We start from the raw sequence: 23865 nt of genomic DNA on the forward strand, positions 1-23865 counted from the left end.
GGAGCCGGAATCAGAGGGCTTGGGAATCGCCCCCATGGGAAACTTCCAGCCTCTCTCTGCCGGGGAGATGTCCACGGCAAGGCATGGCTGCTCGCATTTTATCACAAGCCTGTGCCCTGGACCTGAGGCAGGGCACATCTTCTCATGGGCAAGTGGGGCTGGCTCTCCGGCGACCTGCCTCGGTTGCATTTCCCAGGCACTTCCCTTGTCTCTGGGGAGGGAGGAAAACGCTGGAGAGGAGGAGGAGGGAAGGAGACACAGTGATGCAGGAAAGGGGGGAGATGACAGAGGGGACAGGGAACACAGGGTTGGAAGGGGAGAGGTGGAACGCGCAAGGCTGACCCTCCAGGGTGCGCCTCTGTCCATCCGTCCCCCCGCTTCCCCTCTCCCTGGCGCTCTGCTTCTCTCCATTCCGGTGGCGCTTCTGTCCACCCCCAGCCTGGAGCTCTCCAACGTGCGGGGAAGAGCCTCTCCAAAGCGAGCGAGTTGCTGAGGTCCCTGCACCTCGCCACGGGCTTCCCCTCTCTCTGCCAGGGCGCTGTGCTTCATCCGATCCCGCTTCGCATCCAGACCGGCCTTGCTGCTGCTGTGGCTGCAATCTTCCTGGGAGAGAGAGGTGTGTGTGAGAGAGAGATTGCCTGCCTGGGCTCCTCACCATGGTGACATTTGAATTTGGTGATTTATGTGTCATCAACAGCACAAGCACTAGCCACCACTGCCTCTCCCCGCGACCCCTCTCCCCCTTCACCTCCCGGCTCCCTGGCGGAGCAAAGTTTTCCGGGGAGGCTGCACTGCGCGGTTCTGAGCACTCCCTTTGCTACTGCAGCTCTCCGGGGTGCAAGGTGGAAGTTTCACCGAGGGCGCAAAATATCCTGCACTGGCTCTGGTGGCACCCCCAACACTATTCCTATAAAAAGCAGTTACAGACTGTGACAGCTCACTGTTTTACATAGACTTTATTGTACTGTGTATAAAATTGAATACAATCAATCCAAAGGCAAGTTTCAGAGGCACATAATGTGTGTAGTCTGTGGGAGTCTGACCTTTGTCTTCCCCATCTACTGGGATAATTATTGTGATCTATGTTATGGTCTAATAAGTAACTAACAATATCAGGGTCTTTTGGGAATTGTGTTCCTATTGGAACTGGTGAAACCTTTGGAAAAATTCCTTACTACCTTCTGAAATTAGCAGGAGACACACTGGGCTTCTGTGGAAATTCAAAAATGTTCCTGCGTCAGTTCAGAAGATGGAGAATATCTGACAATGTTCTCCTCGGACAAAATTAACTACTGGCATCAGAGAACATCTTCATTCACTAGAAGATGTCTTATGTGGTTTTTATTTTTGTCCTACTTTCAGCACCTCTGGTCTTTGTAAGAATAGCAATTTACATGTCTGAAGAGAATCTGGATTTTCAAGTCAAAAATCCTGAGGTAGCTGTGAATGCTTTAATAAACAACATAATGATCCCTGATGGTGAAATATTAGTAGTCTAGCCATAGAAAAGTTATTGTTTAAAGAGGTAACTCAGATATTGGGCCTGATTTTCAACTCTCATACACCAGTGTTAAACCAGTGTAACTCCATTGACATCAGTAGGGTTACATCAGTTTTACATTGGTGTAACTCCATTGACAATCATGCCCATTGTTTGGCAGGGCTCCCTTTGCACATTCAGCTATGTCAGTGTCGCCAAATAAAGTTATCTGTGGTACATACTGTAGTTAAACACAAGAGTGTTAGTTCGGAATTACATTATTGATCATTTAAACCAACAATATCATGTTACACAAGTTTTTTACCGTGAAACCCCAGTTTAAAATTAGGCTGTGTAAAAAACCCCTAAAAACCAAAGGAGTCCTTATTTTCAGACTTTAAAAAATGAAAGGAATCAGGGCTTTCCTGGACTTTGGATAGTCTGTAAACATCCTGAGATAGTACCTGAAAGACAATAAATGAGAGTGAACCTGCATGTATGCCCAGAAAACTTCACTTATTGCTTTAATAAAGCTTAATCTTCTTCCATCCTGAAATCCCCTTCAAAAATGCCTCACTTTGTAACCAATTTCAGTAACTGCACAAAAGAGACATTTTAAAAGATTTACACAAAAGTAACATTAAATATCAAAACTTAATATAACGTTGAAGTTATGACTTAAATCTGAATTCTTCTTGAATATCTTTTGTAGCTCTCAGGGCAAAATCCCACTCTTATTCACACCCGTGTCAATCCAAAGTAAATTGCTAGGATCTGATTCACATTTACACTATAGCCTCTTTACACTGCTGTGGCAGCCAAAAGGGGCCTTTAACGTGAGTGGGAGATGTAATGTAGCTTACAGTCATTTTAAGCTCCTTTACATTGCCAGAGCTGTGTAAAGGGGTTTAATGTAAATGACAGTCAGGCCCATTGACTATTTTGGAGTTACAGTTTACTGCTGTCCTTATTTCACCCTAAAATGTCCAGGTATGGATCACTATGGTAGCTAAGAACTGCTCCTGGACTAAAGCACTTTCCTTGACTGCTGCCTCATGGAAGTTCAAGAGGCTTGTAGGAATGCTCAGCAATAGAGGCTGTTACCTTTGTTGATGGAACACTTTCTTCCATTTCAGTGTTGGCTACATAAGCCACATTAATGAGGTCTGATTTTCAGAGGATGGATGGTCAATACTTTCTAAAAATCAGGCCCCATTAAGGTGCTTCAAGTTGGGCCCCCAAAAATCAATGTACCTCAAACCATAAGTAACTTTTAAAAATGGAGGCTCTAGAATAGGGTGGACAAACTTTTTGGCCCGAGGGCCACATCGGGGTTGCGAAACAGTATGGAGGGCTGGGTAGGGAAGGCTGTGCCTCCCCAAACAGCTTGGCCCCCGCCCCCTATCCTCCCCCTCCCCCTTTCCGCCCCCTGACTGCCCCCCTCAGAACCCCCGACTCATCCAACCCCCCCTGCTCCTTGTCTCCTGACCGCCCCCTCCTGGGACCCCCTGCCCCTAACTGCCTCCCCGGGGACCCACACCCTATCCAACCCCCCCTGCTCCCTGTCCCCTGACTGCCCCGACCCCTATCCACCCCCCAACCCCCTGACAGGCCCTCTGGGACCCCTGACCCATCCATCCCTTCCCCACTCCTTGTCCCCTGACCACCCCCTTCCAGGACCCCCATCCCTAACTGCCCCCCCCCCAGACCCCACCCCCTATCCAACTGCCACCCCGCTCCCTGTCTCCTGACTGCCCCCCCCGAACCTCTGCCCCATCCAACCGCCCCCTGTCCCCTGACTGCCCCCTGGGACCTCCTGCCCTCCCTCCGTCCCCTTACCTTTACCAGGCCGCTCAGAGCGGTGGGACAGGCTTATTTGAAAGCCTTGGAGGTGGGCGGGAGCAAGCCACACTGCCTGCGCTGCTGCATCACTGCAGAGAAGGGGGAACAGCAGGGGAGGGGCTGGGAGCTCAAGGGCCGGGCAGGACAGTCCCGCGGGCCGTAGTTTGCCCACCCCTGCTCTAGAAAATGTAATAGGGAATCAACTGAAAACTCCACTTGCTAAACACCACCACATCAAGTTTTTTCCTGATGTCCCCACATTAAGTGTTCTTTTCATTGAATAATGAGGCATTTCTGCTTCCATATACAGTACTGAGCATTTCAATTTTATCTTGAATCCTCCCCCATCCCAGGGATTATGCAACTGTAGGTGAGCATGAAGCAATCTTGGTTTTGATACCTGTGATGGTGATAAGCACGTGGCCCAATGAAGCACAGTGTAAAAAGTGCAAATGCAAAGGCTGGTAAGGACCAGGTTGCTGTGGCATAGCCAAACCATTCCACTATCTCACCAAAGAAATTAGCTCCAGATACATATGTGAACAGTCCCCCTGCATTCAAAAAAAGTCACAAGTGCATATAAGAAGAGTGAAAACTAATTACCCTCATTTCAAGTCAACAACAAAACATTGCAGGGTGGGGACTGTAAGTCACACTTTTCACATTTAGAAGGCTTGATTTTCCTCCCACTGAACCCATGTAAATCAATGAATAATTCCAAAGCCAGTAGAATTATACTAAAGTAAAACTGGCACAAGTGAGAGGAGAAATAAGTCCACAGACTTTAAACCACTTTACAATCATCAATTCTCACAGCTAGAGACAGGGCTGAACCTATTTCACAGATCAAACTTGGTGGAATAGGGCCTGTGTTATTCAGATGGTCAATCTAAATGATTGAATGGTCTCTTCTGGCCTTAAAAATCTATGAATCTATAAACTTCGGGGAGCTCAAATTCTGGATATATTTTGGAGCTAGAGTCCATTGCTACTCACCAAACCCATGTTAGGGTAAATTAGTAACTGAGGCAGAAAGAGGTTACCAGAGGCAACAAGCCAACAGAAGGAGTCAGAGTCAAGATCAGAATTAGAACCAGAAAGATCCTAGATCGCCATATTGAGCTCAGACCACTTCTCTCTCAAGGACAAGACACTCCCAAATCACTTCTCTCTAAAGAGGACAGAAGATGGAGCAGGAGAGGGGTTGATGACCAGGTTTGGCAATGGCAAAACATAGATCCAGAATATTGGTCAGGGCAATTTTTACACGACATGCCACAGATTCATCAGGGGAACATGCCATAGGCAGGGGAGCATGACACAGAAGTCTTCAGCTCTTTTGCCCTGTGGTGGGTCATTTCCACATGCCAGTCAGAAAGGAGTTAAAGCATTCCTCTGGGCACAATCAGCATCAACCCAGCACACCTGTGCTGCTTGATTGCTGCTCAGTGCAGGATGGCGCTCTGAAAGAGCAGGACTGCAACTCAGAGTTTCCCTGAGCCTTGGAAGCAGGGGGCTGCTGACCAAGAATACAGCTTGAGAGTCTAGGCTACTGAGGGCCCCTCAGAAAGGAGGAATGTTAGTACTTCTTTCTTTTTTTTCCCCTCTTTGTTTTCCTGAAGGCCTAGGTGTAGTGACAGAGGTATAGCAGTGGAGAATGCTTATGTCCCAACCCTGACATAAGGGTAAATTAGAGGGAGATTTGAAGCCTGTGCACATGAGAGACAAAGAACCCACGTAGCATGGATCCAGAGCAAGTGCAAGTGGCTGACATGGAGCCAGCCAGAGCCGTCAACCCAGCAACGGGAGTTTCAGCAGCAACTGTTGCAATGGGCCACGCAACAACAGCTCCAGACAACCCAACAACAGCAGCTGCTATCCGAGATGGCGACCCAGCAGAAAGACCTGCAACAAAACCTGGTACAACAGTTACTTGTGGGGCAACAGGTGGCCCGGGCAGCCAGGGATCCAGCGGCCAGTGAAGCTGACTAAGATGGGGCCTGATTCGTGTTTTAAAAGATTTACACTAAAGTAACATTTAATGCAGGGGTCGGCAACCTTTCAGAAGTGGTGTGCCGAGTCTTCATTTATTTATTCTAATTTAAGGTTTTGTGTGCCAGTAATACATTTTAACATTTTTAGAAGGTCTCTTTCTATAAGTCTATAATATATAACTAAACTATTGCTATATGTAAAGTAAATAAGGTTTTTAAAATGTTTAAGAAGGTTCATTTAAAATTAAATTAAAATGCAGAGCCCCCCAGACCGGTGGCCAGGACCCGGGCAGTGTGAGTGCCACTGAAAATCAGCTCATGGGCCGCCTTTGGCACACGTGCCATAGGTTGCCTACCCCTGATTTAATGTAAAAGCTTATTATAATGTTAGAGTTATGACTTAAATCTGAATTCTTTTTCTGATTTGTGTTTTAAAATATGACCCTGGGGTTTTCTTGACCACTTTCAAGCAGGACCAGGAACAGGCCTCCAGAGCACTTGGCCCTTGTATTCGCCCCCTACCTGACTGACACAGCCTGCTGAGGGCTTGACCCCGTGGCTGCTTAGGATAGGGCCGTCCCTAGTGGGGTGCAGGGCATGGGACATAGGCACCAAGTTTCTAATATGCCAGGGGGTGCTCCCCCTGACTCCGCCCAGGCCCCACGCCCACTCCACCCCTCCCCCAAAACCCCACCCCCTTCCTGCTTCTTCCTACCCCTGCCCTGCCTCTTCCCGCCCCTGTCCCTTCCCCGCCCAGTTCTGCCCCCTCCCGTGAGCGTGCTACACCGTCACTTCTCTCCTCTCCCTGCCAGCACTTCCTGATGCAGTGAAACATCTGATCCACGGTAGGTGCTGAGAGGGAGGGGGAGGTGCTGATCAGCGGGGTCCGCCGGTGGGCAGGAGGCACTGGGGGGGGGAGGGGGAGGTTCTCATAGCGTGACTCCTCCTTGCCCCCCCCACCTGCCTGCCCATCTCCTGTTCACCTCCTCACCCTGCTCGCCACCTGCCTCCCACCTCACCTCCCCGGCCGCCCACCTGTGGAGCTTCCCAAAGCACGGGGCCTGAGGTTGTTGCCCCGATTCACCATACCCAAGGGACGGCTCTGGTTTGGGATTACACACTGATTAAGTCTGCCATTCTGGACTTTCTCTGTATCAGCAAAGAAATGCTCCTCGACCACTTCTGTACGCAAACATGTCCCAAAGGAGTCCAGTCACAGGTGATGGCCCAAAAACTGAAGGACCATTGCTGGTAGTGGTTACAGTCGGAGGAGAGAACTGGAGTACTTGTCCAGCGGTTCATACAAATATTCCTCACTCAGGTATGGGAGTGGGTACTGAGGCATCCGCCAAGGTCATTAACAACGGTGATACAAATGATGGAAAACTTTTTTGCTGCTATGGAACCCCCAGAGAACAGATGGAAGGGGACAACCTAGGGCTTAGACACTGACCCAGCCTGATGTGAAGCCTGGACAGGTGAAAGGCACCCCATGCTGGTCAGGGACAAATACCCTTGTCTTCAATCTCTCAGGGAGTCCCAGCAACAGGCCAGAAAGGGCCCAGATAAAATCTAACCAGGACAGTTGATTCCCAGCCCTGCTAATGAGTAGGGGTTACTACGGACTTAGATGCCAAACCCCTACAACAAGCAGGGTCATCGCTGAACAAGAAGATGGGCTCAGACCACAACATGGTGATCTTTTTCTCATGTAGGCGACTGGGACACATCTGAAGAGAATGTCCCATGATGGAGTGCAAGTATACCCAGATGTGGACAACAGAAAGCAGAGCAAGGAAGAAAGAGCCTGCCAGAATAACAGTACTTGGATTGATTAATGGGACAAAAGTGCGTGGTCTGTTGGACTCCAGATGTAGCCAGACCTTGATCCAATCTCCCCTGGCTGCTGTAGAAGGGATTGCAAGTGAGATAATCTTCCTCCAGTGCATTCATGGAGATGTGATGGCCTTCCCCAGCTGATGACTATAGTTAACTGTTGGTCAGCATATGGATGCCCACCTGGTAGCTCCTTCCTCAAATATTGGCACTACCCTGTCATTACTGGTCAGGACTGGGAATATTTCTGGGAAATTATTCACAAAGTAGGAAAACTGGAGACTGTGACCTCTGACCTAATCCTGGCACCTGGCTCAAGCTCCACGTGACTGCCATCCAGGTTGCAGACAGAAGAGGTAACTGGGGGATTGCCATTAGCACTGCAGGCACTCGTTGTACGGAAAACAGGATGGCTCTAGCACACAGAAAGGGAGCATGACCAGCACTAGGGCCCAAGAGGCAGCATCCAGCTGCAGAGTCAGCGGAGCCAAGCAGCACCCTCATTCAGCTGGACAGATCTACGCTTGTTGAAATGGTGGGGGACAGTGGCACTACACCCATGGGCATCCCCAGCCCGGCATCCACCCCCATACAGTTTCCCATAGCTTCCCCATCATTTTCTGCAGGGAAGCATAGAAATTCTGCAGAGTGACATGAATTCCGCATGCGCACAGTAGTGCAGAATTCCCCCAGGAGTATATGCTATGATACTTGTCTCTCCAACCCTATATTTTTAGAGTACAACATCATGCAGGAAAGAAACACAGCAATGAAGACTTCTTTTGTGGGAAGTGGGGGAGTCACGCTTGGATGATGGGATTCTGACCTCCATCATAAGGGGGGAGGGTATGTGCTGGGGCAGATCCTCTGGGCACAGTCAGACTCGACACAGTGCACCTTGTGAGACTTGGCAAGCCTGGAAATGGGCAAGTTCTTAAAAGGGAGGATCCCTGCTCAATGCACAGCAGCACGCTGAAGGAGCAGGACTGCAACTCAGAACTCCTGGCCCCCCGGAATAGGAGGTTACTGACCAAGGCTTGAAAGTCTTGGCTGCTCAGGCCCTCTCAGAAAGAAGGAGGGCTGGTACTTTTCTCTTTGATTTCTTGAAGGCCTAGGACTCTACTTTTTTATGGGCTGTGAAAGCAGACTGAATTTTTGTTTTAACTACTTTAACTCCCCTGCCAGGGGGCAGATGCCCTGAATTCCAAGACAGGAGCAGCACCTGCCCTGCCCCAAGGGGGCGCTAGAGAGGTATAGCCTATGACACTTCCAAACCCACAGCTGGGCATCCCCCCAAAACCCAAGCTGTGCAAAGTTCACATAGAAAGTGTTCTTCAGGACTCAGAGGATAGGAGTGGCCTGCTGAACTCTCTCCCCGTCATCACTTCTCCCCGGCAAAATTTAGGCCAAAGATGTATGATTACCATGCCTCTGCAATTAATTCATGCTGTAGGGGGGTACATCTGAGTCAAGTATCCATGTGGAACTAATGGCTCCAAATAATTTTAAGAGCTTTGTGTTTTGATGTATATTTTACTTTTGCCAACCTCCCTCACCCCCCTACTATTTATCCAGTTGTGCTTCTCTTTTTGGGTGAGGGACATAGGGAGAATGTACCTTGTGGAATCTTGTAAGTATGGTCTCCAGGTTTCCTTAGCTGGCGTAGCAGGATGTCACTGTGAATATTGATTCCCATGCCAAACAAAAACAAAAGAACACCTACAGAATGAAAATGAGATATTGATTGGCACGATAGCTCCTGGTCTGGCTAATTACAGAATCATAGAAATGTACGGCTGAAAGGGACCTCAGAGGGTCATCAAGTCCAGCCCTCTATACTGAGGCTGGACCAAGTGTCAGGTCAGCTGGGCAACTAGCCTTGTTGGAGCAGGAACAGGCTGGGGCAAGAGCAGGAACAGGCTGGAATAGGAACAGTCTGTCAGAACCACTATGCCACTGGAAGTAACCCTGACAAGATAGTGACATTGAGCAGCGTGCTTTCATTAGGAGTCTATATATCTGCTTTGGGGTCACTTGGTTAGACCCTTGGTTGTGGATTGGCTGGAACCTTACTATTTGCAGGAAATTACTTCAGATGACTCATCAGGCTCAGAATCTTCATCACACTAAGTAGACCTAGACCACCCTGACAGGTGTTTGTCCAATCTTTTTTAAAATCCTTCAATGATGAGGATTCCACAACCTTGGAAGACTATTCCTGGCCTTAAATACCCTTAGAAAGTTTTTCCTACTATCTAACCTAAATCTCCCTTGCTGCAGATTAAGCCCATTACTTCTTGTCCTACCTTCAGTTGATGTGGAGAACAATTGATCGCCATCCTCTTTAAAACAGCCTTTAACATATTGGAAATCTGTTATCAAGTCCTCCCTCAGTTTTCTTTTCTGAAGATTAAACATGCCCAGTTTTTAAACCTTTCCTCATAGGTTATCTAAACTGTTTATCATTTTTGTGCTCTCTGCTGGACTCTGCAATTTACCCACATCTTTCCTAAAGAGTACTTTAACTGAGGTCTCACCAGTGCCAAGTAGAGCAAGACAATTATCTCCCAGGCTTACATAGGACACTCCTGTTAATATACCCCAGAATATTAGCCTTTTTCAGAGCTGCATCATATCCAATTTGTGCTCCTCTATAACCCCCAGATTCTCTTCTACATTACTACTGCCTACCCAGTTATTCCCCATTTTGTAGTTGTGCATTTAATTTTTCCTTCCTAAGTGCACTACTCTGCACTTATCTTTGTTGAAATTCATCTTGTCGATTTCAGACCAATTTCTCCAATTTGCAATTTCAGACCAAGTTCTCCAATTTTGAATTCTAATCTTGTCCTCCAAGTGCATACAACCCCTCCTAGCTTGATGTCATCTGCCCAATTTATAAGCACACTCTCCACTCCATTATCAAAGTCACTAATGAAAATATTGAATAGTACCAGACCCAGGACTGACCTCTGTGGGACCCCACTAGATATGTCCTCCCAGTTTGACAGTGAACTATTGATAACTACTCTTTGCATATGGTTTTTCAACCATTTGTGCACCCAATATAATTTCATCTAGACCACACTTCCCTAATTTACTTGTGAGAATGTCATGTGGAACTGTGTCAAAAGCTTTACTAAAATCAAGGTATATCACATCTTCCCCCTATCCACTAGGCCAGTAACCCTGTCAAAGAAGAAAATTAGGTTAGTTTGGCATGATTTATTCTTGACAAATCCATGCTGGCTATTCTTTATAACCCTATTATCCTCTAGGTGCATACAAATTAATTGTTTAACAATTTGTTTCAGTATCTCTCCAGGTATCCGAGTTAGGATGATTAGTCTATAATTCCCTAGGTTATCCTTGTTCCCTTTTTTAAGATAGGTATTATGTTTGCCCTGCTCCAGTCCTCTGGGACCTTGCCCTCCTTCAGGAGTTCTCAAAGATAACTGCTAACTGTTCTGAGATTGCTTCAGCTCGTTCCTTAAGTAACCTAGGGTGAATTTCATCAGGCCCTACAGAGGTGAGTAGACCCAATAGATGCTGCTCACAAAGTTTCAGGAAGCTTATGGTGCAGGTACCTTGATTGCCATAAGTGGGATCGGAAAGGAATTTCCCCCCAGGTCAGATTAGCAGGGACCGTGGGGTTTTTTCACCTTCCTCTGTAGCATGTGTGTGTGGGTCACTTGCCAAGCTTATCTGAGTGTATCTCACTTAACCATATCCCTGTGATTGCGGGAGCCTCAGGCCCTGGTGCACCTTGATCCCTCCTATTCTCTGCATGTGGCACATAACAGTCCAGTCTCCTGTGGGCTGTAATTCTTTGGTCTAATTTCAGTCGTTGTGCTTAGTGTGGGGGTGCTGGGTGGGGTTGGTGGCCCGTGGTATACTGGAAGTCAGACTAGATGATCTAGTTGTCCCTTTTGGCCTCAAACGCTATGACTTGAACACATCTATCTTATCTAAATATTCTTTCACCTTTTCTTTCCCTGTTTTGGCTTGCATTCCCTTCTCCTTTGTTAGTATTAATTGTGTTGAGTATCTGGTCACCATTTAACTTCTTAGTGAAAACTGAAGCAAAATAGGTATTTTTTTTTTATAATAGACAATCATTTGTATATGATTATAAAATTCATCTTATGATCAACAGACCCTGCCCTGAGCAGTGACAGGGGCCGGATATGGGGTTGTGCAGAACTTGGCTGCTGTAGTTGGGATAGGTCACAGAAGGATGGCGGCTAGGGTATATGGGTGGGTGAGTGCTGGAGGGCATCTAGGATGTGGAGAGGTGGGTGCTGGACAATGCTAGAAGTCTGGGGGAAGGTGGTTAATGAGTGTTGGAAGGTGTTTGGAGACACTGGATGGGCGCTGGTGTGTCTGGAATTGCTGACAGGTGCCTGAGGATAACTGGGTGGAAAATTGAGGGGGTATATTTGGGGGGAAACGGGATCACCGAGAGTCTGGCAGGGCTGGGCATCTGGAAGGGTTAGCTGGAGGCTAGAGAGTGTTATCTGTCTGTGAGAAGCTAGGGGAGCCTGGCACTCTCGGAACCGGCATCTTCTCCCTGAAGACTGCTGTCTGGTCCTCCTCTCGCAGCTGCTTCTCCCACTGTAATTCATCAGGAGGAACAGAGTATGTGGCAGATTGTGTATCACAGTGACTCCTGCTGGCTGCTGGGCACAATTACAGACATTACTGCCACTCAGCTGAATAAGCCACATCTAAGCAGGCCTGTGGGAAAGTGTACTGGGCTGCTAAGTGCATGACTGTCATGTGAGTTACGTTATAGTTAGCAGGTCAGTGTTGGTTGTCAGGGCTGGGTCATGAGCACCTCTAACATCTTGGCTACAAACACAATCTTCCTGTCTGACGCACAAGCTTAGGAAAGCCTATCTTCTATTAACAGAGTACTGAGAACTGCTAGCTAGAAGAATCCATTGACCATATCTGTTTGGCTGACAAGCTGGAAGTATTTGATCTGGGGATGGAGAGCCTCTGAAGCTTCATTCCAGGTCCAACAAATTCAGGTGACATGTGCTACCTTTTGGACCACACTATAGACTGAGAGAATCATCTCTGACGATGATCAGGAGGAAAACAAGACTGTTTATTTGTGTGTGAAAGTAGAGTGTAGGTGTTATGCTAAAACCTTACATTTTTAATAGCAGCAAGTTTGTGAAAGTCTGTATGAAAGGACACTTATGTAGATTTACTAGCCAATAGCTTTTTGTTTACAAGTTATTTAATACTTCAATACATTTATATTTAATACTTAAATATTTAATATTTAAATACTTCAACTACACTGTTTTTCTTTGTTTGCATTAAATATAAATATTTGTTTATCGGGCAAATTGTGTGGTACTTTCTTTTTCTGAAAGTGACTGGAAGCTGTTACACCAAAATTCAGGGTTTTTATACTGTGTAATGCTTTCTGAAAAGACAACTCTGGCCTTGCTTTCAGGAAGGGGTTAAGCTGAGGTGCAAGAAAGGGGAGTATAATACTAACTGTATATAACTCACCCCCACCTCGCCCTATGCTGGCTCTGCTGCTGACTTGTGGTGTGACCCTGGGCAAGTTTCTTCACCTCTCTGGCCTCCCCACTCTGTTTTGTCTATTTTGACTGTAAACAGGGGGAAACTTTTGCGAGGTTTGTTCTGAATGTCTAGCACAATGGGACTCTGACCTCAGTTGAAGCCTCCAGGCATTACTGCAATTCAAATAGTAAGTCACGAGATCTTTCTGCAGAACATAGATCCCCAGCATGTTGCAGAATATATAGGGCCCTAGTTATAAGTAAGGCATTTTATATAAGGCAAGGTTTGCTCAACCCCCCACCCGCCCCCCATTTATCATCATTTCTTGTATTCACATTTTTTAAAATCTTCCCTTGAGCTGAGCACAACATGAGTAACAACATCAACTGGCTTCCTCTGCTAAATAACTCACTCTCAGTGAATTTCCAGGGTCAAATTCAGCCTGCATACTACATTGCTGAAGTCAGTGGAGTTGAACCTACTTACACCAGGACCAAATTTGTTCTTTAGACTTTCCATGTGCCTCAGGTGGAGAAGGAGGTTAGTCTCCGAAGCCGTGTTTACATAGGGTATTTGCCCTGACTTCATCCATCAGTGACCAGCCGTCGGTATAGCTGTATCAGTGCAAGCCCCTCATATGGGCAAGGAAAGCCACAATTTGCGTCAGCGGAGCTTGTGGCTTTGTTTTGTCCGCAGCAGTGCAACTCCAATGGCCAATTGATGGAATTAGGGAGAATCCCTAGTGTAGACAAGGCCTGAGAAGTTCATTTGGAATTTGCAACTCCTCAGGCCTTAACAAAAGTCTAATGTGGTGCCAAGAAGGATATAGCAAGGCTAATGATCTGAGTCTGTGCTTTAATAGCTGGTGTTTTCAAAGGTGGCTGCTTGGCAAAAAGCTACTACATTTAACTCCTCTATTTTCATTGTGAAAATGGTTCTTTTTAGTCTTTACATCTGGGCCAGCAGGCAGGTTTTGTGCTGATTCCTGTCACCACTGACTTTGACTCACAAGTGCAATAAAGTTTAGAACACAGTTCAAAATGCTTACAAACTGCTTGGAGAGTAGATACTAGAAATCCTGTAGTCTGTAATTACCTGATGTAAATCTGAAGTCAGTGAACCAATCTTTTGGGTACTGAGCGCAGTAAATCATGTAGTACCCTTGAAGGAAACCATTATAGATACAGAATAGTATGCCAAAGAGAAGTATCTGCAGTGGGAAAGGTCTGCCTCTCGTGAAGAATGAGTAAATAAACGTCCTAAGGTAGATAAAAAACACAATCAAACCAGAAGTAAACACCACATATCAACACATACATAAATAGATCTTGGTAAAATGCTGGGTTTAAAAAAAATAACATTTTCAGCTTATGTGTGCTAACACTACCCTAACATAATTCTTTTACTATTTTTTTTTCCACTGTGTCTTTATTAGGAAGTTTATAACAGGTTTACAAATCCTAACCGTGTAAATATTAGTGACAATATAATGATCATTACAACAGTGAGCTTTTGTTTAGAGAAACATTATACAGTGATATAATCAATGGATCTCTCTATTTAATGGGATGTTACCATGTTACAGTGTGAGCATCTTTACACTACTCATGATATGTCTACTAATAGTTTCTGTATTGTAGAGAAACAAACCTTACTAAATGTACTGGATGATCAAACTAAGTAAGACTACATTAGCATAAGTAATACAAATAACTACCAATGAGAACAAGTAGCATTACAGAAATGTATACTCATCTATAAAATGCAACATTCCCTAGTTGTCTGAGCAGAGGACTGGGAGCTAGGAGTGCCTCATTTAGACATCATCAAGGATCTACAACCTATCCTGAAGGACGACCCATCACACTCACAGATCTTGGGAGACAGGCCAGTCCTTGCTTACAGACAGCCCCCCAACCTGAAGCAAATACTCACCAACAACCACACACCACACCACAGAACCACTAACCCAGGAACCTATCCTTGCAACAAAGCCCGTTGCCAACTGTGCCCACATATCTATTCAGGGGACACCATCATAGGGCCTAATCACATCAGCCACACTATCAGAGGCTTGTTCACCTGCACATCTACCAATGTGATATATGCCATCATGTGCCAGTAATGCCCCTTTGCCATGTACATTGGTCAAACTGGACAGTCTCTACGTAAAAGAATAAAGGGACACAAATCAGATGTCAAGAATGATAACATTCAAAAACCAGTTGGAGAACACTTCAATCTCCCTGGTCACTCAATTACAGACCTAAAAGTCGCAATATTACAACAAAAAAACTTCAAAAACAGACTGCAAGAAGAGACTGCTGAATTGGAATTAATTTGCAAACTGGGACACTATTAAATTAGGCTTGAATAAAGACTGGGAGTGGATGTGTCATTACACAAAGTAAAACTATTTCCCCATGTTTATTCCGCACCCACCCACTGTTCCTCACACGTTCTTGTCAACTGCTGGAAATGGCCCATCTTGATTATCACTACAAAAGGTGTTTTTTGGTTTTTCTTCCCCTCTCCTGCTGGTAATAGCTCACCTTAACTGATCACTCTCGTTATAGTGTGTATGGTAACACACATTGTTTCATGTTCTCTGTGTATATAAAATCGTCCTACTGTATTTTCCACTGCATGCATCCGATGAAGTGGGCTGTAGCCCATGAAAGCTTATGCTCAAATTAATTTGTTAGTCTCTAAGGTGCCACAAGTACTCCTGTTATTCTTGAGAAAGTCAATTGACCTCTCTGCCTTGATTTCCCTCTTTATAAAATGGAGATCACATTTTCTATCCACCCTCATAGAAGTGTTGTAAAAATTGATTGGTGTTTATAGTGCACTATATGAATGCTAAATATTGTTGACTTCTGACACTAGTGTCCCGCTCTCCCAAGTGGAAGCGGAATTCCAGGGCCTTGCAAGTTGGCTCCTCATTGGATAAAAAAATGAGTGAAACAGAATCTGGGCATATTCTACGTATAATTTGCTTAATTTACAAAGTCCTGAAACAAGATGTTAAACAGCACACAAGGAACAACTCTGCCTCAAGAGTTGACTCTAATCAGAAACCAAGGCAGAGACCAAACTCCCCTGTTGTTCACACAGCACTTTCTAATCTACACAGAACCCTGTAAAACTAAAAAACTACCATAAACATTTCTTCCAAGACCAAAAACGTACTCACAAACTATGAAAAATTACATGGGAGACTGTTACAGCAGCACCTGATGGATGCCTGCCACAGCAGTATTATCATCTTCCACTAAAAGCATCAGTTTATGATAGTTTTATGTCCTCATTATTGCCCGTCTGGGTGGCACCCTCTGAGGTCTGATCTAGCCATATCTGTAGGGTATTCCTCAAAAGCCAAGCATCTACATACATACAAAAAGAAAAGGAGTACTTGTGGCACCTTAGAGACTAACCAATTTATTTGAGCATAAGCTTTCGTGAGCTACAGCTCACTTCCTCGGATGCTTATGCTCAAATAAATTGGTTAGTCTCTAAGGTGCCACAAGTACGCCTTTTCTTTTTGCAAATACCGACTAACACAGCTGTTACTCTGAAACTACATACATACAGTACATCAAAGTACTGCTAAAAAATGCCCCAAAGCCACTTCCCAAGATCTTCTACCTACAACAGAAAGCTTTCTTTTAAACACCCACAGAAACATCTGCATTGGAATAAAACTATTTCCTATCATTGTTGTGATGGTACCCTTGTTCTGAGTTTCAAGACTACCTTAAAAATGTGGTATCTGTGCCTTGACGTAATTCTTGTGCAGAACTATTTATTTGTGGGGACAAATCTTTATACTAGGATCCAAATAATATTTAGAGCCCTGGAAACACTCCTGGTCTGATTGGTTTTTTTGCAAAATTCATGTAATTAAAACCTTTCACTCATGCCTTAGACCGATTTGTTCACTAAGGACAATTTACTTGTGCTGCTATGGATTGCAGAGAAACTGCATCAGTGAAGGGGGAAGTTTATTCTCTGTGTATTCACTTGTCCTCACCCCTTTGCTTATTTTTTTTCTTTAAACTATACATTGTATATAGGGGTTGGAGTGATTAATGCCACTTTACCATTTGTTTTAAAACTTTACTTGAGGGATTAGGTTAAGCGGTTCTTACACCGTGGGTCAGGACCCCAAAGTGGATTGCAACCCCATTTTAATGCAGTCGCCAGGGCTGGCGTTAGACTTGCTCAGGTACTGGGCTGAAGCTGAAGCCTGAGCCCCACCACCTGGGACTGAAGCCAAAGACTGAAGGCTTCAGTCCTGGGGGGCAGGGCTCAGACTTCGGCCTACTCACATCTGGGGCTGAAGCCCTCAGGCTTTGGCCCCCTCTGCCCAGAGCAGTGGGGCTTGTCAGAAGGAAGGCGCAGTGCAATGAAATTTGAGAACTGCTAACCAATTCACTTTGATAAGCCACACACTCACAAACCACTTGTTACAATTTAATTAGGGTGACTGTATGTCCCTTTTTTAAGCCCAGTCCTGGCCGTCCTGACTTTTTTTGGCAAAAGTGGTAATTTGTCCCGTTTGCTCTTGCCAACTTCATCAGTTGGCAAGAGCAAATAGGACAAATGCCCACATTTGTAAAAAAAGAAAAAAAAAGTGGGGTGTGGAAGAACATGTGGGGGGCGGAGCGGTAAGTGATGATGCCAGCCCCATGCCAGGGGGCAGGCAGGGCTTGGGTGAGCAGTGACACTAGCCCCGCGTGGGGAAGGGGGCTTGGGCGAGTGGCTCGGGCTAGCTCCATGCGGTATTCTGTTTTCCTTTTGGGAAATATAGTCACCCTAGCTATAACACACTTATTTGCTTTTATGGAAGTTACCAGAATTTATCAGTATTTTTAAGATGCTGCCTTCACTGCACCATTGTAACGAAAATGACCTCAACAGGGTTTTCCCAAATGTTTAAGCCATATATATTTTTAATAAAATAGAAGAAAGTAACAAGACTTCCACTATTATTAAATTTATGCAAAGGAGAAGGCTAATATTATTAAGAGATCCAATCCTTCCACAGTTAAAGGTGAAGCTAACTAGAAATAAGACCAATTTTCAGCTAACCCATCAGCCTTTCAGCTTCACTAGAAATAAATCAAGCCAGTCAGGATTTATCTGAAATGTTTGGACCATATTACACGAGAAGTTTGAGATATGGGAAATGGACAAGTAGAAATGTACTTGAAATACACTAGAAAAAGTATAGAAACTTTCATGATAACTTTTCAGAAACATTGCTAACAATTTCTTGGTTTGTCATATCTGCAAAATAGACTCTTGTAAGAGCTTCAAACATCATTTCTCAAAGAGTCCCTAATAAGTATTGGTATATGTGAGAATCAGAGAGGATTTAAAAAGTTATCATAAGTACCCAAAACTAAAGACATAACCACTTTTTAAAAACCATAATTTATAAAAATATAATAAACATTTTTTAAACTGTATTATACAGCTCTTTGGGACCGGGAGCATCTTTTTGTCATGTGTTTGTACTGTGCTTTATACAAAGGGACCTCATGGTACTACCACAATGCAACACATTCCTAAATATACTTGTGTATCTTTTAAAGTATATTTAATGCAGATTTCAGTTTCATATATTACACACATCAGTTTGCTGTAGACTTTGTAAAGAGCATGTTAGGACATGCACATTTTGCAAAGTATGCAAGGCTTAGATGCAGATGGTCATGATTGAGGTGGGAAGGAGGATCCTAAATGACGGCAGGGAACAACACTGAGGTTAATCTAATCTGAAAGAATTGGGAGAGGTTGATCTTTATCAATCCAATGGTTTAACCACGAGAATATTCTTTCTACCCCCTCACCTCCTCCAGCCAACACACTTCTTGGGAAACAAAAACCATTTAATATTTCTGTAGTTTTTTGACAAAGCATAGTAGAGGAAACCTCACAAGAAAATAAACTTCACTCCACAGTCTGTGTTCAAACCAGAGCATGAGTACAGCACAGATATAGTGGGAAATGGGTGCCTCAGTCAGGTAACAATTTCTAAATCAAAATAATTTGAACACAGTAAAGAGCCGACTCTCACAATTTTATTACAAATCTCATCGTATTTGATGTTCTTCTTGAAGCCCCTGCTCCTCACAGAAGCCCATGGCCCCAGAATGACAACTTTCATTTATTTATTTAGTACTACTATTACCAGGAGACCCAGTCACAGACCAGGACCCTATTGTGCTAGGCACCATACAAACAATAAAAAAGTAAAGTTTCTAGTCCTCATGGTTGTGGAAAAAACCTTGAAAACATGAATCAAGTGAATGCTAAAAGCTCAAAAACCAGAAGGCAGATAAAAGAAACCATTTTTTGTTTTTAATTCTCATGAGTTTTAAGCCAATCTCATGATTTTGGGAGCTTGATTTATGGTTTTTGAATGCTTGGGGTTGGCAATGATCAGAAAATACAACTGTACCAACCTCGTGTAATCAAACCCCATGTGAGCAGTAGGGTAAATATCTATACAACTGGAAATTCAAGCAGTTTATGGCCTCAGTCCTCCAGTGGGATCAGCAGGAGCAAGAGAAACTTCATTTAGGGGTTTATACTTACATGAACTGGTCTCAGGGCTTTTTGGCAATGATATCTTTAAAAAAATGGAAAACCTATGAACCAAAAAGGGGGTCAGCAATATGCCAACACCCAGCAAAAAACTCAAAGTGTGGCCTCAATAGATGCTTCAAATTAATTAAGAGAAGGATGGCACCAAGCCAGTATCACAGTCCTGCATACTGCCAAGTTAACAACTTACGCTGCAGAGGAGAAAACAGCATATGCAGCAAGGAAAACAACTTGGCAGTCCATCAAAGACAAAATAAATCAGTCCCCAGACCAAGAGACCAGGGATCCTGCCAGAACAACAGTGACCTGATGGACTGTGAGAGGCAGAACAAATCTGTTTGCAGTACAAAAGACATGAAAGACCACTGAAAAAGAAACTTGCTGTTTCCCTTTAACAGGATTCCACGTAAACTGCCTTAGAATACTTAGTTCCTTAGGAAATTGCTGGGCAAAAATCTGGGTGGCTCTGCAGATTGGTAATTGGATACAGAATATTTAACCTCTAGGTTATCAGACACAAGTCAGTAGTAACTTTAACTTTGTTACAGGCTCTATAGATGCCCTTTGTGAAATAAATTAGTCATCTCCTTCTAATTCCTAGTGGACAGGTGGAAATGATACAGATACAATAGCAATGGGCTCCATGTAAGAATCGAAGATAGATAGGTAGGTGTGCACAAAATACAAGTCATTGTAACTGACACTATATACAGCTCTCTCATACCTCTTTGTGCAAACTCAAAAGCTGGTCTCTCTCACCAACAGAAGTTGGTCCAATAAAAGATATTACCTCACCAACCTTGTCCCTCTAATATCCTGGGACCAATATGGCTACAACAATGATGCGTACAAAGAATCGCATGTAAGGTCTCTAATGAAAGCCTGTATCATGCTAGTAGTGTAATCAGTGCAAGAAGTATGTATGGAAAATAGGTGGTGTTATGTATATATGCTGAAAATTATGTTCTGTAGGTCTGTGAGTTAAGGCAGGCCACGTAAACCTGCCAGGCAGGGGCTGAGGAGACTTCCCAAAAGTGAGGGGGCCAGGGACCCCTGCCTCCTCTGTGGCCCCACCCCTGCCCCTTCTTCCCACCCCACCCCCGCCAAGACCCCATCCCTGGACAAGCCTGAAGCTGAAGCAAGGCCAGGGAGCCCGGGTCTCTCCACCTGCCCAGGTTTTGGGGGCATGACAGCAACCCCTGGCCCTTGTCCGCACCCCCTGAACTTCCTGCCTAGAGCAGGTGGATGGTCCGCAGCTCCTCACAGCTGCCTGCATGGCTCTTAACCTGCCTGGGCTCCAGGGGGTGGGGCTTCAGGGGAAGAGGAGGGGCACGGGTGGGACCCATGGTGAAAAGTAGACGGGCCTGGCCTCCTGGCCCCCCCCGTTCCAGCACCTGTGCTGCCAAGCAGGGGCTAAGAGATGCTTCTCTCTCCTTGCCTGGTCATGTGCAAATTAGGTATTATACAGTTCACAATGGAAAGGCCCCCGGAAAAGACTGCATACCGTCCGAGGTCATAGAATGCAGAAAACCTATTCTACTGCAACATCTTCATGAGTTGCTCTTCCTGTGCTGGAAAGAAGGTGAAGTACCACAAGAAATGAGAGACACCAACATCATCACTCCCTGTAAAAACAAGGGTGATAGGAGCAACTGTAACAACTATCGTGGCATTTCCCTTCTTAGTATTATGGGAAAAGCCTTTGCCCGAGTTGTTCTGAACAGACTTCAGACCCTTGCAGACAGAGTCTGTCCTGAATCACAGTGCAGCTTCAGAGCTGAAAGGTCTATTATCGACATGATCTTCTCGCTAAGACAACTACAAGAGAAATGCAGAGAACAAAAAAAGCCCCTCTACCTAGCCTTCATTGATCTCACAAAGGCTTTTGACTTTGTCAGTAGAAGTAGACTTTTCACACTTCTAGAAAAGATTGGATGTCCACCCCAGCTCTTAAGCATGATTTGATCCTTCCATGAAAACATGTACGTCACAGTCCAGTATGATGACTCAGTGTCTGAGGCTTTCCAGTTTCATAGTAGAGCTAAGCAAGGTTATGTACTTGCCTCAACTCTGCTTGGGATCTTCTCCCTGCTACTGAAACAAGATCTATTTGCACACAAGATTGGATGGAAAGCTGTTCAATCTTGCAAGACTCAAATCTAAAACCAAGACTCGGGAGGCCCTTATCCAACACCTCCTCTTTGCGGATGACGCAACAGTGACAACCCACATAGAAGCTCATCTTCAAAGCCTAATGGACAGTTTTTCCAAAGCCTGCCTAGACTTCGGGCTTAGTATAAGCCTAAAAAAGACTAACATAATGTGCCAAGCAGTTGAGGAAGCACCCTTCACCAAGATCAACAATTATGAACAATTATGAAGTGATGAACAAGTTCACATCCACTATTGTAGGCAGCCTTTCACTTGAAACGGAACTCAACATCAGCATTGGAAAAGCCACCACAACGTCTAGACTGAGCAAGAGGGTATGGCAAAACAACAAACTGACAGAACAAACAAAGATCTGTGTGTATTGTGTGTGTGTTATCAGCACATGTTTGTATGGGAGGAAGACGTGGACCTTATACTCCCCAAGAAAAGATGCTCAGCCTTCATATGCATTGCCTTCATCGAATCTTTGGAATCTCCTGGAGGGACAGAATCACCAACACTGAGGTACTCAAGCAGGCCAGCTTACCCAGCATGCAAACATTCCTCAAACAGAGATGCCTCTGCTGGCTTGGGCATGGGTGCCGAATGAATGAAGGGTGCATCCTAAAGGACATCCTGTATAGTCAATTGGCATCTGGAAACAGACCCAAAGGGAGCTCAAAATTGCGTTTCAAGGATGTGTGCAAGTGAGAAGAAATGGACATGGATGTGGACAAATGGGAAAAATCACACTCAAAACTGCAGCTTTTGGAACCAAGAGCTTAACAAAGATCTCTGGACTTATGAGAGGAAGCAGTCCAGCTTCACAGAGGAGAAAAGAGCTCACAGAAGGCAGAGCCCAAAAGGTTGAAACATCACCTTTAAACGTGACAGATGCGGCAGAGATTGCTTTTCTCAAGTGGGTCTCTTCAGCCATATTCGCGGCTGCCATAAAACCAACTGAGTAAATTCCAGGGGCAACAAGTTTGTATAATTTCTGGTGGTGCCCAGAACGGGTCTAAGTCCTGCCCCTCCTCCCACTCCTGCCTAAGGCTCTGGGAGGGAGTTTCGGTGCGGGAGGAGTGCAGGCTCTGGGAGGGAATGTGGTGAAGGCTCAGGGCTGGGGCAGGGGTGCAGGAGGAGGTGCAGGGGGGCGGGCTCTGGGAGGGAGTTTGGGTGTGGGGTGCGAGCTCTGAGCTGGGGCAGGGGGTTGGGGTGCAGGAGGGGGTGAGGGGTATGGCACTTACCTCGGGCGTCTCCTGAAAGTGACCCACACACCCCTCTGGCAGTGGCTCCTAGGCAGGTAGACCAGGGGAGGGCCACAGGCACCGCCCCTGCAGCTCCCATTGGCCACAGTTCCAATGGCAGAGTTGGCGCTCAGGGTGGGAGCAGCGCGTGGAGCGAGGGCGGGCAGGAAGCCGCTTTAGCCCCGATGCACTGCTGGTGGTGGCGGCAGGGGCCCCCGGACCCTTTTAGATTGCCCAGGGCAGCAGGAGGGGATGGGGGAGAGACCTGGCCCTGAACATTGGTGGAGCCGGGCCCCCATGTTCTGAATATTCCTGGAGCACAGGCACCATGGGTCCATACAACTCGCCACTCCTCTAAATTCCTTACCTCTCAGAGGCACATATCCATGGTCTCTTGAGACTGAAGGATGCCAAATACTACTGCAGTTCACAATGGATGTCCCTTTACACTCCGAGCAAATACTAATCAATAGATTGTGAGTCCTGCAGGACAAAAACAAAACCAGCTGGGGTATCCTATTTACAAGTACAGACAAGGAACTTTTGAAACTATATCTAGGGTGCAGAGGGATCCCCAGCTATCCTTTCCTGAGAAAGTAAAGTGGCAGTGGGCTTGCATAATGAAAAATGGACCTCAGCCAGACTTGGCTGAAAACCCTGGGAAGAAACTTTGGATGAGATAAACTTTTTAAGACAGAAAAATAAAGTTGTAGTTAAGTTTGGGCCATAGAAAGCTTTTGTTTTTCTTTTCGAGGTAACGCTTGGTATCCAATATTTTTGTTTGCTACGGTATGAATCTCTTTGTTAAATAAACTTAGACTTGTTTTCTCTATAAACAAATCTAAGTGTTGTGTGTCAAGCAAAGCTGTGCTCTGAGATGTAACTAGTGAGCTGTGATGTTTTATTCCTAAGGGAAACATGGGCCTGGCAATTCTGTGAGTGTTCAATGAAATGGGCTGGACATTACAGGGGATGTTTGGAGGACTCGGGAGTTGGAGTGTGCCTATCACTAACCAGTAAAGAGAAAGCGAGGCCTGAGTAGGTCTGGAGGGAAATGCTTGTGTTGCCCATGGCCAGTGGCATTAGGGAGTTGATCCCAGGCAGGTACAAATGAGGCTCCTTCATGATAAGGCAGGTAGTAACAAGGTGCTTCACA

General features: G+C 45.4%; 1 protein-coding gene across 1 annotated transcript in view; it reads right to left on the reverse strand.

Moving 5' to 3' along the window:
• Positions 1-1877: 1877 nt before the first annotated feature.
• The window catches only part of SRD5A2 (steroid 5 alpha-reductase 2), a 51775-nt gene continuing 29787 nt past the window's right edge, over positions 1878-23865 (reverse strand). Inside the window, exons 2-5 of the mRNA XM_077811881.1 lie at positions 13792-13955; positions 8770-8871; positions 3723-3873; positions 1878-1944 (exon numbers count right to left, since the gene is read on the reverse strand). Coding sequence (XP_077668007.1) covers positions 1878-1944; positions 3723-3873; positions 8770-8871; positions 13792-13955 — 484 coding nt within the window. The remainder of the gene's footprint in view (positions 1945-3722; positions 3874-8769; positions 8872-13791; positions 13956-23865) is intronic.

Source organism: Eretmochelys imbricata, chromosome 3 (assembly GCF_965152235.1).
Source record: "Eretmochelys imbricata isolate rEreImb1 chromosome 3, rEreImb1.hap1, whole genome shotgun sequence".
NCBI lineage: Eukaryota > Metazoa > Chordata > Testudines > Cheloniidae > Eretmochelys > Eretmochelys imbricata.